General features: G+C 41.8%; 1 protein-coding gene across 8 annotated transcripts in view; it reads left to right on the top strand.

Annotated features, from left to right (window-relative positions):
* Nucleotides 1-11,872, top strand: part of LOC121283091 (cytosolic 5'-nucleotidase 1A) — a 55,901-nt gene extending 44,029 nt beyond the window's left edge. For 7 of the 8 annotated variants that reach the window (XM_041197181.1, XM_041197180.1, XM_041197183.1 and 4 more), the window contains one exon: nt 6,614-11,872. In XM_041197181.1, the coding sequence (XP_041053115.1) occupies nt 6,614-6,919 (306 nt within the window). In that variant the 3' untranslated portion in view covers nt 6,920-11,872. The remainder of the gene's footprint in view (nt 1-6,613) is intronic. The other variant, XM_041197185.1, reaches the window with a different exon arrangement.
* Nucleotides 11,873-13,412: the final 1,540 nt, after the last annotated feature.

Raw genomic sequence — 13,412 nt, 5'->3', positions numbered from 1 at the left:
ATACAATTTTGATTTCTTTTCATGTCATATTGACACAACATCCATTCCCAATTATCCTTGAACCAAGTGGCTTGCTAGGCTATTTCAGAGGGCGGCTAAGAGTCACATGTAGGCCAGACCAGGTAAGGATAGCAGATTTCCTTTCCTATAGGACAATAGTGAACCAGATGGATTTTTATGACAATCTGTTAGTACCATGGCACGATGCTTAGACTAGCTTTCAATTCCAGATTTTTTTTAATCAATTGAATTTATTAATTAATGGAATTCCAATTCCACCAGCTGCCGTGGTGGAATTCAAACCAGTGTTCCCGGAGCATTAGCCTGAAGGCAACTCTGGATTACTAGTTCAATGACATTATCACTATGCCACTGTCCTATGTATTATAAATAGCCATCTCCCCTGGTTTTTTGTATTTTTGTTTGATGTTTTCTGATTTACCTTCTGTCGCTGTTGTCCTTATAGTGTACATAGCATTTGCTGCATATTTCTTCTACAAGTAGTTGTCCATCTATAGATGCAAGGGCAAACAATTTGTAACTCTTCACTCTTTAGAATACATACACAGGCACACACCAGATCCTCAATGTTGTTAAACGATGTCCCAGCACATACATCAAACAATCACTTCCTGCAAGTGTTAGCAAGGAAAGACATGAACAATATGGCCTGCTCAAAAAGCAGCATCAAGGCAGCCTATTTGTGTTTACAAACCCCCTATAATGACCAATGCAATAATCACAAGATAATTTGTTTCGCTTGGTGTTGGTTGGAGGGATAAATATTCACCAGAACATCAGGAAGGACTCCCCAGCTCTTATTCAAATAGTGCCATGGGAAGTTTTAAGTCCACGTATGCAGGCAGACAAGATCTTTAATTTAATGTCTCATCTGATTGTACCTTTGACAGCGTAGCGCAAACAGCGGTTAAGTAAAACACCTGATTTAGTGATGTATGCTGAGTGATAAATGCTCTCCATGGCACAAGGAAGAACTCTGCTGCTCTTCTTTGAATCTTCTACATCACATCAATAGGACAGACAAGGCATTGCTTTAACCAGAAAGACAGCACCTCCAGTGGTGCAGCACTTCTTCAGAACTATACTGAAGTGTCAGTAGAGATTATGTGCTGAAGTCTCTGGAATGGAACTTAATCGCATGATCTCCTGATTTAAATGCATTTGAAATTAGACTGAGACCTAGACAGCTGAGAGTTCTGCCATTAATGGGGATGGGGGATGAGCTGCATTAAATTTCAAGGGAGTAAGGCAAGGCTGGATGGCCTCTACTTTAATGCCAGGTGTATTACAGGTAAAACGGATGAGTTAAGGTTGAGTATTGACACATGGAATTGTGATATAGTAGCCATCACAGAGAGATGGTTGAGGGAGGGGCAGGATTAGCAGCTCAACATTCCAGGATATAGAATCTTCAGGCGAGACGGGGAGGGGGTAAAAGAGGAGGAGGCATTGCATTATTAGTTAAGGAGTCAGTTACTGCAGTAAGGAGAGATGATATCTTGGAGGAGGCTTCGAATGAAGCTTTATGGGTAGAGCTTAGGAATAAAAAAGGGGCAGCCACATTGTTAGGTGTTTATTATAGACCCTCAGATAATCAGCGGGAAATTGAGGAGCAAATATGTGCACAATTCGCAGAGGTGTGTAAACACAATAACAATATTAGGTGATTTCAACTTTCCCAACATTAATTGGGATGGACATAGGGCAGAATTTCTCCTTTGATGGGCTGAACTCTGCCACCAAAATGGGCCCGCTGCCACTTTGAGTGGGCGGGCCAACGGGAAGCGCTATGCGCTTCCTGTGTTGGGGGGGGGGGGATTTCTCGACTGTCAAAGTGCGCTCTGTCGCACATGCATGCGAAAGAGCACACATCTCCCTGATACTAAGTGCGAACCCAGGGCGATCACTGACAGTACTTCAAAATTTAAAAATAGAAAAATTAAATTATTAACATGTCCCCCTCATATGATTATGTCACATGAGATGAGACATGTTAATAAATATGACTGAAAGTTTATTATAGTTTTTTAAAACAGACATGAAACCTCATCCTGAGGTTTCATGTTTTTTCAGAAGCCCGCTGGGGCTCCTGGCCTGCCCGCCAATCTTAAGGTGGACGGGCAGGGCCTTTAATTGTCTTAATTATCCTGTCAATGGCCTCACTTGGGCATTGACATGTCGGCAGGCGGAAAGCTGATCGCGCTGTCCGCCCACCTTTCTGAATATTTAAATGGGGCGGGATGAACCCCCGATATCATCCAGCATCATTTTTGTGTCGGCGAGCGGACCCCGCTCCCAACTCGCCGACGTAAAAAATCTGGCCATAGTGTTAACTGCTTGGATGGAGTGGATTTCTTGAAATTTGTACAGGAGAACTTTTTAGGTCAATATGTAGAGGGTCCAACAAGGGACGGTGCAATGCCGGACCTAATTCTGGGGAATGAAGCCAGACAGGTGGTGGGGGAGCATTTTAGTGATAGCGACCAAAACATTTAAGCTTGTTTTGGACAAAGAAAGAGACAAGTTGCAAAAAAATGTTTTGGACTGGGGGAGAGCGGATTTTAGTAAAATAAGGCAGGATCTGGACAAAGTAGACTGGGAACAACTACTTGTGGGGACATCTACAGAAGAGCAGTGGAGGGACGTTCAAAATGGAAATGGGAAGGGTACAGGCTCAACGTGTTCCCTCTAGGGTGATAGGAAGGATTAACAAGCCCAGAGAACCATGGATGACCAGAGATATTCAGGATACGATGAAAAGGAAAAGAGAGGCTTTTCGCAGGTACAAGGGGAGCAAATCAGCAGAGGCATTAGTGGAGTACAGAAAGTGCAGGGTAGAGTTTAAGAAAGCAATTAGGAGAGCAAAGAGGGGATATGAGAAAGCTCTGGCTGGTAGAAGTAGGGAAAATCCCAAGATATTCTGAAAGTATCTCAATGGGAAGAGGATAACCAAGGAAAGAGTAGGGCCCATTAGGGACCAAGGGGGCAATCTGGTTGGAGCCAGAGGACATCGGTAGAGTGTTCAATGAATACTTCACATCCGTCTTCACCAAGAGAATGAGGGTGAAGGTATGGAACTTGGGGAGAGAGACTGCGAGGTTCTTGAACAAATTGATACAGTGATTGACAAGGTATTAGAGGTGTTGGCAGGCTTAAAAGTGGACAAATCTCCAGGTCTGGATGATTTGTGTCCCAGACTGCTGAGGGAGGCAAGGGAGGAGATTGCAGGGGCTCTGACCCAAATTTTTAATTCCGCTCTGGCCATGGGGGAGGTGCCGGAGGGCTGGAGAACAGCTAATGTGGTTCTGCTATTTAAGAAGGGTCGTAGAGATAAGCCAGGGAACTACAAGCCAGTGAGTCTCACGTAAGTGATAGGGAAACTATTGGAGAAAATTCTGAAGGAGAGAATCTATTTCCACTTGGAGAGGCAAGGTTTGATCAGGGATAGTCAGCATGGCTTTGTCAGAGGGAGATCATGCCTAACAAATTTGATTGAATTTTTTGAGGAGGTGACCAGGTGTGTAGATGAGAGTAGTGCAGTTGATGTAGTTTATATGGATTTCAGCAAAGCCTTTGACAAGGACCCACATGGGAGACTTATAAAGAAGGCAAATGCACATGGGATACAGGGTAATTTGATAAGATGGATTCAAAATTGGCTTAGTTGTAGGAGACAGCGGGTGATGACAGAAGGAAGCCAAGTCCAGTGGCGTACCACAGGGATCTTGCTGGGCCCCCTATTATTTGTCATTTATATAAATGACATAGATGACTATGTGGGGGGTAGGATTAGTAAGTTTGCGGATGACACAAAGATTGGCCGGATGGTTAACAGTGAGGTTGAGTGTCTTGGGCTACAGGAAGATATAGAAGGGATAGTCAAATGGGCAGATAAGTGGCAGATGGAATTTAACCCTGAAAAGTGTGAGGTGATACACTTTGGAAGGAGTAATTTGACAAGGAAGTATTCAATGAACGACATGACACTAGGAAGTTCTGAGGAACAAAGGGAACTTGGCGTGTGTGTCCAAGATCTCTGAAGGTGGAGGGGCATGTTAGTAGGGTGGTGAAAAAGGCATGTGGGACACTTGCCTTTATCAATCGAGGCATAGATTACAAAAGTAGGGAGGTCATGTTGGAGTTGTATAGAACCTTGGTGAGGCCGCAGCTGAAGTACTGTGTGCAGTTCTGGTCACCACATTATAGGAAGGATGTGATTGTACTGGAGGGAGTGCACTGAAGATTCATCAGGATGTTGCCTGGGATGAAACATTTAAGTTATGAAGAAAGGTTGGATAGACTTGGGTTGTTTTCACTGGAGCAGAGAAGACTGAGGGGCAACCTGATCGAGGTGTGCAAGATTATGAGGGGCATGGACAGGGTGGATAGAGAGCAGCTGTTCCTCTTAGTTGAAGGGTCAGTCACGAGAGGCCACAAGTTCAAGGTGAGGGGCAGGAGGATTAGGGGAAATGTGAGGAAAAACTTTTTTACCCAGAGCGTGGTGATGCGCTGCCTGGGAGGCTGGTGGAGGCGGATTGCCTCACATCCTTAAAAAGTACCTGGATGAGCACTTGGCATGTCATAACATTCAAGGCTATGGGCCAAGTGCTGGTAAATGGGATTAGGTAGGTAGGTCAGGTGTTTCTCACATTTTGGTGCAGACTCGATGGGCCAAAGGGCCTCTTCTGCACTGTGTGATTCTGTGAGGGATTGAGAAGAAAGAAAAAATGCTGACCAGAATTTGAGGGGAAAATGGCTCTGGTGGGGACCAAAATTGGAAGAGGTAGAGAAGGGAAAGGCTGTGGAGAGATTTATAGGTAAAGATTAGCATTTTGACAGAAGGCAATAGGGAATAGGAAGCCATTGCAGGGGAAGAAGTATTGGCGTGATGGGGAATGTAAGAGGATGGGCTACAGAAATTTGGGTGAAATGGAGTTTGTGCATGTGGAGCTCAGAGGGTGCTGCTTAAGAGAGTGTTCGAAATAAAAATTTGGGAAGTGACCAGAGCGTGGTTTCAGTCAGTGGTCATGAAAGTGAGGTTGCAGATTGAAGCTGTCCAGCTTGAAGGTGACATATGAGCATATGAAATAAGAGCGGAGGTAGGCCATTCAGCCCCTTGAGCCTGCTCTGTCAATCAATAAGGTCATGGCTGATTGGTTTGTGTTTCAAATTCCATATTCCTATTCGTATGGCCCCGATTGCTAAGTGATCAAGCACCCACGCAGCTTAGAGGGAACAATGGTGCTAGCATGTGAGCTTTGTAACTCACTTCTGTGACATCATTTAACAACATTGAGGATCTGTAGATGTGGCCTGAGCGAGCAGAGAGAGAGGGAGATGGAATCCTTTCACATAGGAGTTTTTGGTGGAGATGGAATGTAGGTGCTCAATTGGAGGAAATTCTGGCTGATCAGTGGCTTGATTTGAAGAGCCAGCCTGGAAGCAATTGGATGACTGTAGAGTCAAGGAAATTGGTAGAGAAATGGAGCTGAATGCTGTCATCATAGAGACAGTAACTGATCTAGATACACTCCAGAATTTCCTTATTCACCATGTCACTCATTGATATTTTGATTTTTTTTTAAAATTTGACCTATTCAATGTTTACCATTCTTAAAATCAAATTATGAAAAGCCTATCCCTCACCTCTTGTCCTCGAAACACTCTCCTTGCTCCTTCGTTCACTTCCACTGCTGTTCTCTTTCTCCATTGATGTGTCATAATGTGAACTTGCTGATGGACTTACACATGAGTCCATCTTTTTGCCCATGGTAGAATAATTCATCATTCCTTCATGAAAGGAGGGGAGAAAATTGGAAAAAAAAGTATGCGTTCACAATCCACGTCATTTTGCTGATGAAAAATGGTTTATGCTTTTAATATACAGCATAGAATTCACTGGAAATCTCTGCAAGCAGAAGGAAAAAATAATTTTCACTTAATCAATTAACACCGCTACTGATTTAGTCAATCAGCACGCTATCTGGTATGGCAATGACAAAGATGATCTCACCTGGATCAATGAGAGTACCACAATTGCCTCAATACCTGTACATTAGGGAGTTTGGGGTGCATCAGTCCAAATTTCTGATCTGATCTCTATCCACTCACCCTGGAAAGTAATTGTATATCAACTTTGACTTATGAGATTATCAGAGTTGACTGTGAGGTGTCCACTCCTTTCCTCGCAGCACTGTGGCTGTACCTACACCACATGGACTGCGGCAGCTCAAAGATGTGGCTCACCTGGCTTTGCCAGGACAATTCTCGAGGGCAATTGCCAGTGATGATTACATCCCTAGAACAACAAAGCCTAAACTGTTGACCCTCACAATTATTGCCCAAGCTATCGGAACGAGCCTGTGAGCTGTAACCAAGGGTAAGTAAGCAGATTCAAAATAGGAAGGGAAAAAAATATAACTAGAATAATGTCTTAGTCATTTAAGCATGGGCTTGTTACTTATCATTTGCAGTTGGTGCCATTCATTTAATTTTACGTAAACCCCCAACACCTACATCTTTAAAATATCTGTTAAAAACTTTTTAAAAGCTCATTGTTATCCTATTAATAATTTAATTGTTCTGTTGATAGGGCCCTTTGAAGGAGTTTGCCATGATTCTTGGAGAGATGAAAAAAAAGTTTAACCCAGAGAATGACCCGATCTGCACATACCTGGTGACGGCGAGAAGTGGCAACGACCTGGGTATACGAGCCATTAAGACACTGCGTGACTGGGGACTCAAGATAGATGAAGCTTTCTTCATGGCAGGAGCTCCAAAAGGCCCAATTTTATTCCACATACAACCTCACATTTTCTTTGATGATAATGCACGTAATATCAAAGGGGCACGTGAATATGGAATTCCATCTGCCTTTGTGCCAAGTGGCTGTGAATAGTTTGAAGTGGTACTTCCCTTTTCATGGGCAGTGACAGCAATATTGGCTAGCATTACAGGGTTAATTTTCTGATTGTTCACTCTAGGAGTAGAGCCTTGCTAACCAGCTTCATGCACAGGCTGAGTTTCCATCCATTGAAACCACGGGCTGCAAATGCACAATTTGCTAAATTGTGCTTCCAAACAGGTGAGGCTCCTCAGAAGAAGCACATATTTAGAAATTTTACCCTTGTATATTAAAGCCTTCCATCCCAATGTAGACGGTACAAATTAATTTCACATGCTGAAGGGTGCTTGTAAAAATATTATGGGGTTTTTTTGACTCTTAGTGCCACTCCTGGGACTTGCATCTTTCACCTTGTGAACACAAAATTCACAAAATTTCATTTTAAACAATCAAAACACTAGTGCTGCAGCAGAAAATCAGTGTCCTGGTTGGTGGAATTAAAAGCAGAAGTTTTAACAAGTTAAAGATGCTGATTTTCAACATGTTTTATGAACTTTGATTTTATTTTGTAAGTGGTAGAAGTTTTTTTGGCTCTTATTTCCACCTCCTTTGTTTCCTGCAATTCCATTAATTTGTTTCAAGCTCTCCTGAATTTAAGCAGAACTGGAGAGTTGTACCAAAGTGAATGGAAAGGGGTTGTAACTCTCTAGACTGGAGTTTGGTGTCAAATTCTTGACTGCCTGGCTAAAATTAAAATATTGTTTGTAAAGTTGACAATTTTGGGAGATCTTTTAAACGATAAGCTGTTGAAGGCATTTTAACTGCCTCCGGGGCAAAACATGAGTTAAAATTGAGCAACTGTTTTTCCTGCTTTGATCCCACCCTTCAAGTGTTCAAATGCCAGGTGGTTGAGTCATCTGCCTGCGTCAGGGTCCTATCACTAAGCTAGGACTATGAGGCGATTTTAATGGCCTCCTGGCCAGAGCAACCATCATGGTCACACTGACCAATGACTTCTGTGCCACATCCAATGAAGCCCCCAATAGGTAAGCAAAATGTTTTTCGTTGTGGGATCAGGGCAACTCATCCAAATGCGTGTGACTTATCTGACCAGCGACTTCTGTTTGTGGAAGGCAACTCGCCAATGAAAAGTCATCCAGGCCTCTCACAGACACCTGAGCAGAATGTTTGGCAACCACACACCCCGTGCCTCCCAATTCTGATTTTCCACTGGGGTGTTAAAAGCTATTCAGGTATTATCAGTAAGCCAGCACAAAGGGAAGAGATCCCTTGCTGGAAGTGCGCTCTGTGGAGTTTTTTTTTAAATGGTGACAGTTGCTTATATACAGAATAGTTCCTCCTCTGTGGAGCCCTGTATATTCTCCAATTTGCCAATAAACATTAAAGTTGGAGAATCTGGTGAGCAGCACTACATGTGGAACTCTTATCAATTTGCAGCTATGCTAATACAAGCATTGGAAGGTGGACAGATTCCAGGAAGGAAACCAGGCTTTGTTTTACATTGCTGGAATAGAGGGTGTGCAGGGGTCCTGCAACAGAGAACATTTTCAAAGGTTAACTAAGAAAAACCACAAACTCTTCTTGGTCCATCTACAGTGAAGTATTATGCTTAAAGAATAGACCAAACAGCCACTATGCTTCTTTAGCTGTCCTTGTTGGCCTCTGTGATAATAATCTGTTAATATAGTTCAATGTGTTGTCATTTTAGAGCTCTGAGAAGTTTTTTAGGTGAGGGATTTAAACATTGAGTATTTTCTTTCATTTGTCTTCCTTTTACATTTGTGATGCTGACAAACTATATGTGTAATTTAGGGATTGGGATTAGAGGCATTTGAGGATAATATAGATGTCTTTGTAATCTTTAAAGTTTGTGGTGCAACTTGAATTAGATTGGCAGTGGAATCTAGGAAATGAGTCATGATGAGAGACCAAACACATCCAATGTGCTCAACCCACAGGCTACTTGCATTCCAGAATATGCCGAGCATGCTGGAGGGACCACATAGCTTACTCCTGCTCCTCTTTCTTATGTTCTATATTGGCTTCATAAAAATATGTACCTGAATATAAAATGAGCCTTATTCCTTAGCTTAGATTTGTTTTTCTTTACAGAAGATGTCCTTTTTTAATATATTTACTGATTATTTACCCCCTCCCCCCTTAGTGGCTCATGAGTTTATATACTGCATGGGTGAGCCATATAGACCAGGAAAGCCCAACTTTGATCTCTGTTCTGTGTTGAGTTAGATGATCTAGACCAGGGATGCTGCAGTTTGCATTTACTTGCCTGGATTAGGGAGGAGGGCATTGACTTGGGTTTCCTCCAAATCACCATCTGGTAACTCTTCCAATGAGTGCATATGTATGGATGTCATGTGAAGGAGGCCTGAGTCCTGGTTATATTCTCCTCATAGACAAACGACTTGGCATTTACTGTCTATGTTTGCACGAAGAGAATTATTTTGTTTGAGGCATCAGATAGCTATTGGTACCAATGGAACCATACTCTAGAAAGAAAGCAATATATTCAGGACAGAGAAGGGAGAATGATTCCCAATTGACCATCACAACTGTTTCATTATTGCAGAAACTGCTATAAGTGTGGAACTGAACTAACAGAGCACATCCAAAAATGCATTTGAGCATTACAACATTCCAAGTTATATTCTTCCAGCTTGAGAACAAATTCCCAACAATGTAGTTGCTGATATTGTCCCTGCTGAATGATCACAACCATTTTGTTTTGGAGAGAAAACTATTGATAAATTATAAAACCAAAGAGATTTTTGGATTTTCCTTAACTGCAAAGGTTCGCCAATATATGCAGAGAATTTAAGGCTCCACCCGCTGCACTCCTGTTTGAATGGTATCTCACCAGTCTTTGGTATGTGAGATTTTGTGTTCTTGTTTATGCAATGGCTGCTGCTAATGATATTACAACCCTATACTCTTGTGGCAGAAGGGATGAAGGCAGAAAAAGTTGTACCAACCAGTCTGCCACTTCAGAAAGGCAACTTCTGTTGTTCAGGAATTGAGAAGGTTTATGTCCAAAGGCCGCATGGTACCGTCCCATCAATTAAAGGTGATGATGATTGGAAAAATAGAAACGCAATGAAACACTTTTTTATTTTGATACTGTTCCAACTTTCTCCCTGCAGACAAGACATTGTGCCTAGAAGTTCTGGACCCTATAGCTAGGTATCACACTGCGATTTTAAAACAATAGCTTGCTTAAACATATCACTGATGGCCTTTTTAGGTTTGAAGAAAATTATATAAAAATGCAGTCTGTAATATAGCTTGAATTATGTGAAATAAAGGACATCTTATGAACCTTACAGTATCTGAGAATGTTATAAGGAAATACCATACAGTAGATTAGATGGTGTCATAAATTGCAAGATCAAAGCCAAAGTACCAACTAATTTAGATAATCTAAATTTCGATTTAAATCAGCAAAAAAAATTGAGGACTTAGTTCCACAGTCACTAGGATTGAATATTTAATAAGGCTGTGGTTAAATTGTAACTATTAATCTTCGTAAGTATGGATCTTGTAGAAAAATAGCACTGTAAATATGGGTAATGGAGATCTTAGAGGATAATAACACATCCTGTTTCTAAAGTAAATAAAGATCTTGTAGGAAAATGACACATGCTATGTATCTAACAGAGGAATAGCAAACCCTCTATACATAGGACTGGGTAATATCGCACATTAGCCCAGAAATTCCACTGGTTCATGCGATGGAATTAGGATGCTTAGCTGGAAAATGGTGTTTCTGTTCCTTTATAACTGCGATCTTGAACTCCACTTGAGGAGGCAGGCAATTCTCTGCTCTATACTGGTGTTTTCTTGGGGAGGTACCTTTCCTGAGCTGCCCCAGAGATACTGCCAGATAATTCAAGTGTCTCTGTTTATAAGAAATTGTGTGCTATGTGGGCCTCACTCAGAACAAATTTTAGAACAGTTGACCCTAGAGGGATTGTTATAGCTTGAATCTAGGGCCTACCATGAAGAATCTATCCTGAAAGTCTTTAAAATTCTTCCATTTGTTGGCCAGAGCAGTCTTGATCCTTTCATGGAGAAGTGAGGGGCTGCACCATCATCCCATCACTTCAGGCGAGTGGCCACCCCTTTATGGGTTACCTGGAGAGTGAACAACCAGCCTTACAAATTAATAAGTCCACCTGCAGGATTTGGGATAGGATAATGGAGTAAGTGGATTAAGTTCTGCCCAGTCTAGGGATGCACCATCAAAATCAAATATACTGTCATATATTTATAATGGTGGAGGAGTAGCACATTTTGTATGCACATAATAAGAATACAGCGCAGCCTATATTTTGTTTCACAAAGAGGAGTGAGGTGAGAATTATTTTTTCAGTATCCAACTGGGCTTTCATCCTTTTAAATAATGTAGCCTGAGTCATGTTTTCCTAGCCAATGTTATTGGGAATTAGGTTTCAATTGTTGCCAATCAGGGCTGAAAAGCTCATTCTTGAGGATTGGGTTCCATGCAAAATGTAATTTAGATTAAGCTGTATTTAATCAAATTATGCAACAATATTCAATACTATTATAAACTAATTATGTAAGCAGTATAGTTCCTTATTCAGAAAACTTTGTCCTTGCACTTATATAAAGGCAAGAAAAGACCAGGTGGTTTCATCAAGCTGTTTCTCCTAGATCTGAGATCAATTCAGTTATATTCCGATTTATAATACATTAGCTTTTTGATGGTATTATGTAAAATAGTTGGGAAATGGCTAGGGGCCTAGATTGCTATTTATTCTGTACTATACAAAAATGAGCTGATGAATGCTGTCAACATCTACAATAAACCCAACAGGTTTTGCAAAATGCTGTTGTTTTTGTGCTCTTTCAAGCCTGTAATTGCCTTCACCTTGCTATGGAGCTGTGTGTACAGTGGAAGTGTAGAGGCTTTGAATGTATCAACTTATCACAATAAACGTATCAAATTTTTGTGATAGTTTATTCCTGACAAGCAGTGCTCTAACAGTCCAAGAGAAGTGAATGTAAAGTGACTAGCTTGTTCTTGCTGAGCTGCCGACCCAATATTCACCCCATAATGAGCACTGCCTTCTCTGTAACGTCATCTGCCTCTACCCATCTGCCGCTGAAATCCTTATCCATGCCTTTGACATTTCCAGAATCAACTATTCAGGTGCTCTCCTGGCTGGCTTCCCTCATCCAGTCTTCATCTGTAAACCAGTTCATACTGCTTGTATCCTATACCTCACCAAGTTCTGCTCACCTATCGTTTCTGTCTTCGCTGACCTATATAGACTCAGTGCCTCAAATTTTAAATGGCTATCCTTGTGTTTAAATCACTCCATGTCCTCACCTTTCCTTATCTCCCTAATCTGCAGATTTACAACTACTGTACCCTGTCCCGCACTTCCATTTCTCTAATTTTAGGCATCTTTCTCCCTTTGATTCTGATTCACCATTAGCGGCCATGCCTTTAGCAGCCTAAGCCCCATGTCCTAGAATTCCCCAAAGTCTTTTTGCCTTTCCTCTTCACTCCTTACAAACCACCTCTTTGACCAAGCCATCGGCCATCCCCTCTAAAATATTCTTCTTTGGCTCAGTTTCCACTTTTTTTCTTTACACCTCAGGTATTTGGGACACTTAACTGCATCAAAGGCACTACGCAATTGCTGAGAAGGAGCTAACTGGGACTGTACCCAAGCCATGAGTTAATACCTTCAGGAGAAGAGAGAAGAACTCACTTGCATAGATGTTCTAATAGGTGTTTCAAAGTAAACACAAGATCATTTATTTACTGCAGGTGCTTTAAATCTGCTTTAAAATATAGGCACCATCTGGCCTACTCACTGGCACAAAATGTTTGTTCACCAGTGTGTATTGAAGCACAAGTACCAAAACTGCACACACTCTCTGCTGAAGGCACTGGCTCTTCTTGAATTCTGACTTCTCATCCTCAACTTTCTAATGGCGCACCCAAGTGACTATTCTTCAGATGTAATCCCTAGACATCCATTCCTGGATTTTCTGACAAAGGTGTGGCTAAGTGGGTCCATTGCCCAGGCTCACCTACAACTGCAATGTAGAGGGCAAGCCTGGCCAAATGTTTTCAATGGGAGTTTCCTCCCTATGTTTGAATAAGCTTGCAAGCACAAGACAAACTTGCCCAGGGAACTTGGCCTGGCTGAGGTCCTGAAAATCTTAAATGAGTTTTAGTTAGCCATTAAAGAGAAAATTGTGGTTCTGAACATAGGAACAGGAGTAGGCCATTCAGCCAGTCGAGCCTGCACCACCATTCAGTTAGATCATAGCTGATCATCTACCTTAACACCACTTCCCTGCACTATTTCCATACCCCTTTATGTCATTAGTCTCCAGAAATCTATCAATTTCTGTTTTGAACATTCTCGATGATTGAGCTACCACAGCCTTCTGGTTGCAAAGATTTACCACCCTCTAAGTGAAGAAATTCCACCTCATCTTAGTTTTAACTAGCCTACCCCTTATCCTGAGG

The sequence above is a fragment of the Carcharodon carcharias genome, chromosome 10 (assembly GCF_017639515.1).
Source record: "Carcharodon carcharias isolate sCarCar2 chromosome 10, sCarCar2.pri, whole genome shotgun sequence".
In the NCBI taxonomy this organism is placed as follows: Eukaryota; Metazoa; Chordata; class Chondrichthyes; order Lamniformes; family Lamnidae; genus Carcharodon; species Carcharodon carcharias.
This window is presented reverse-complemented; position numbering and strand designations above follow the sequence as displayed.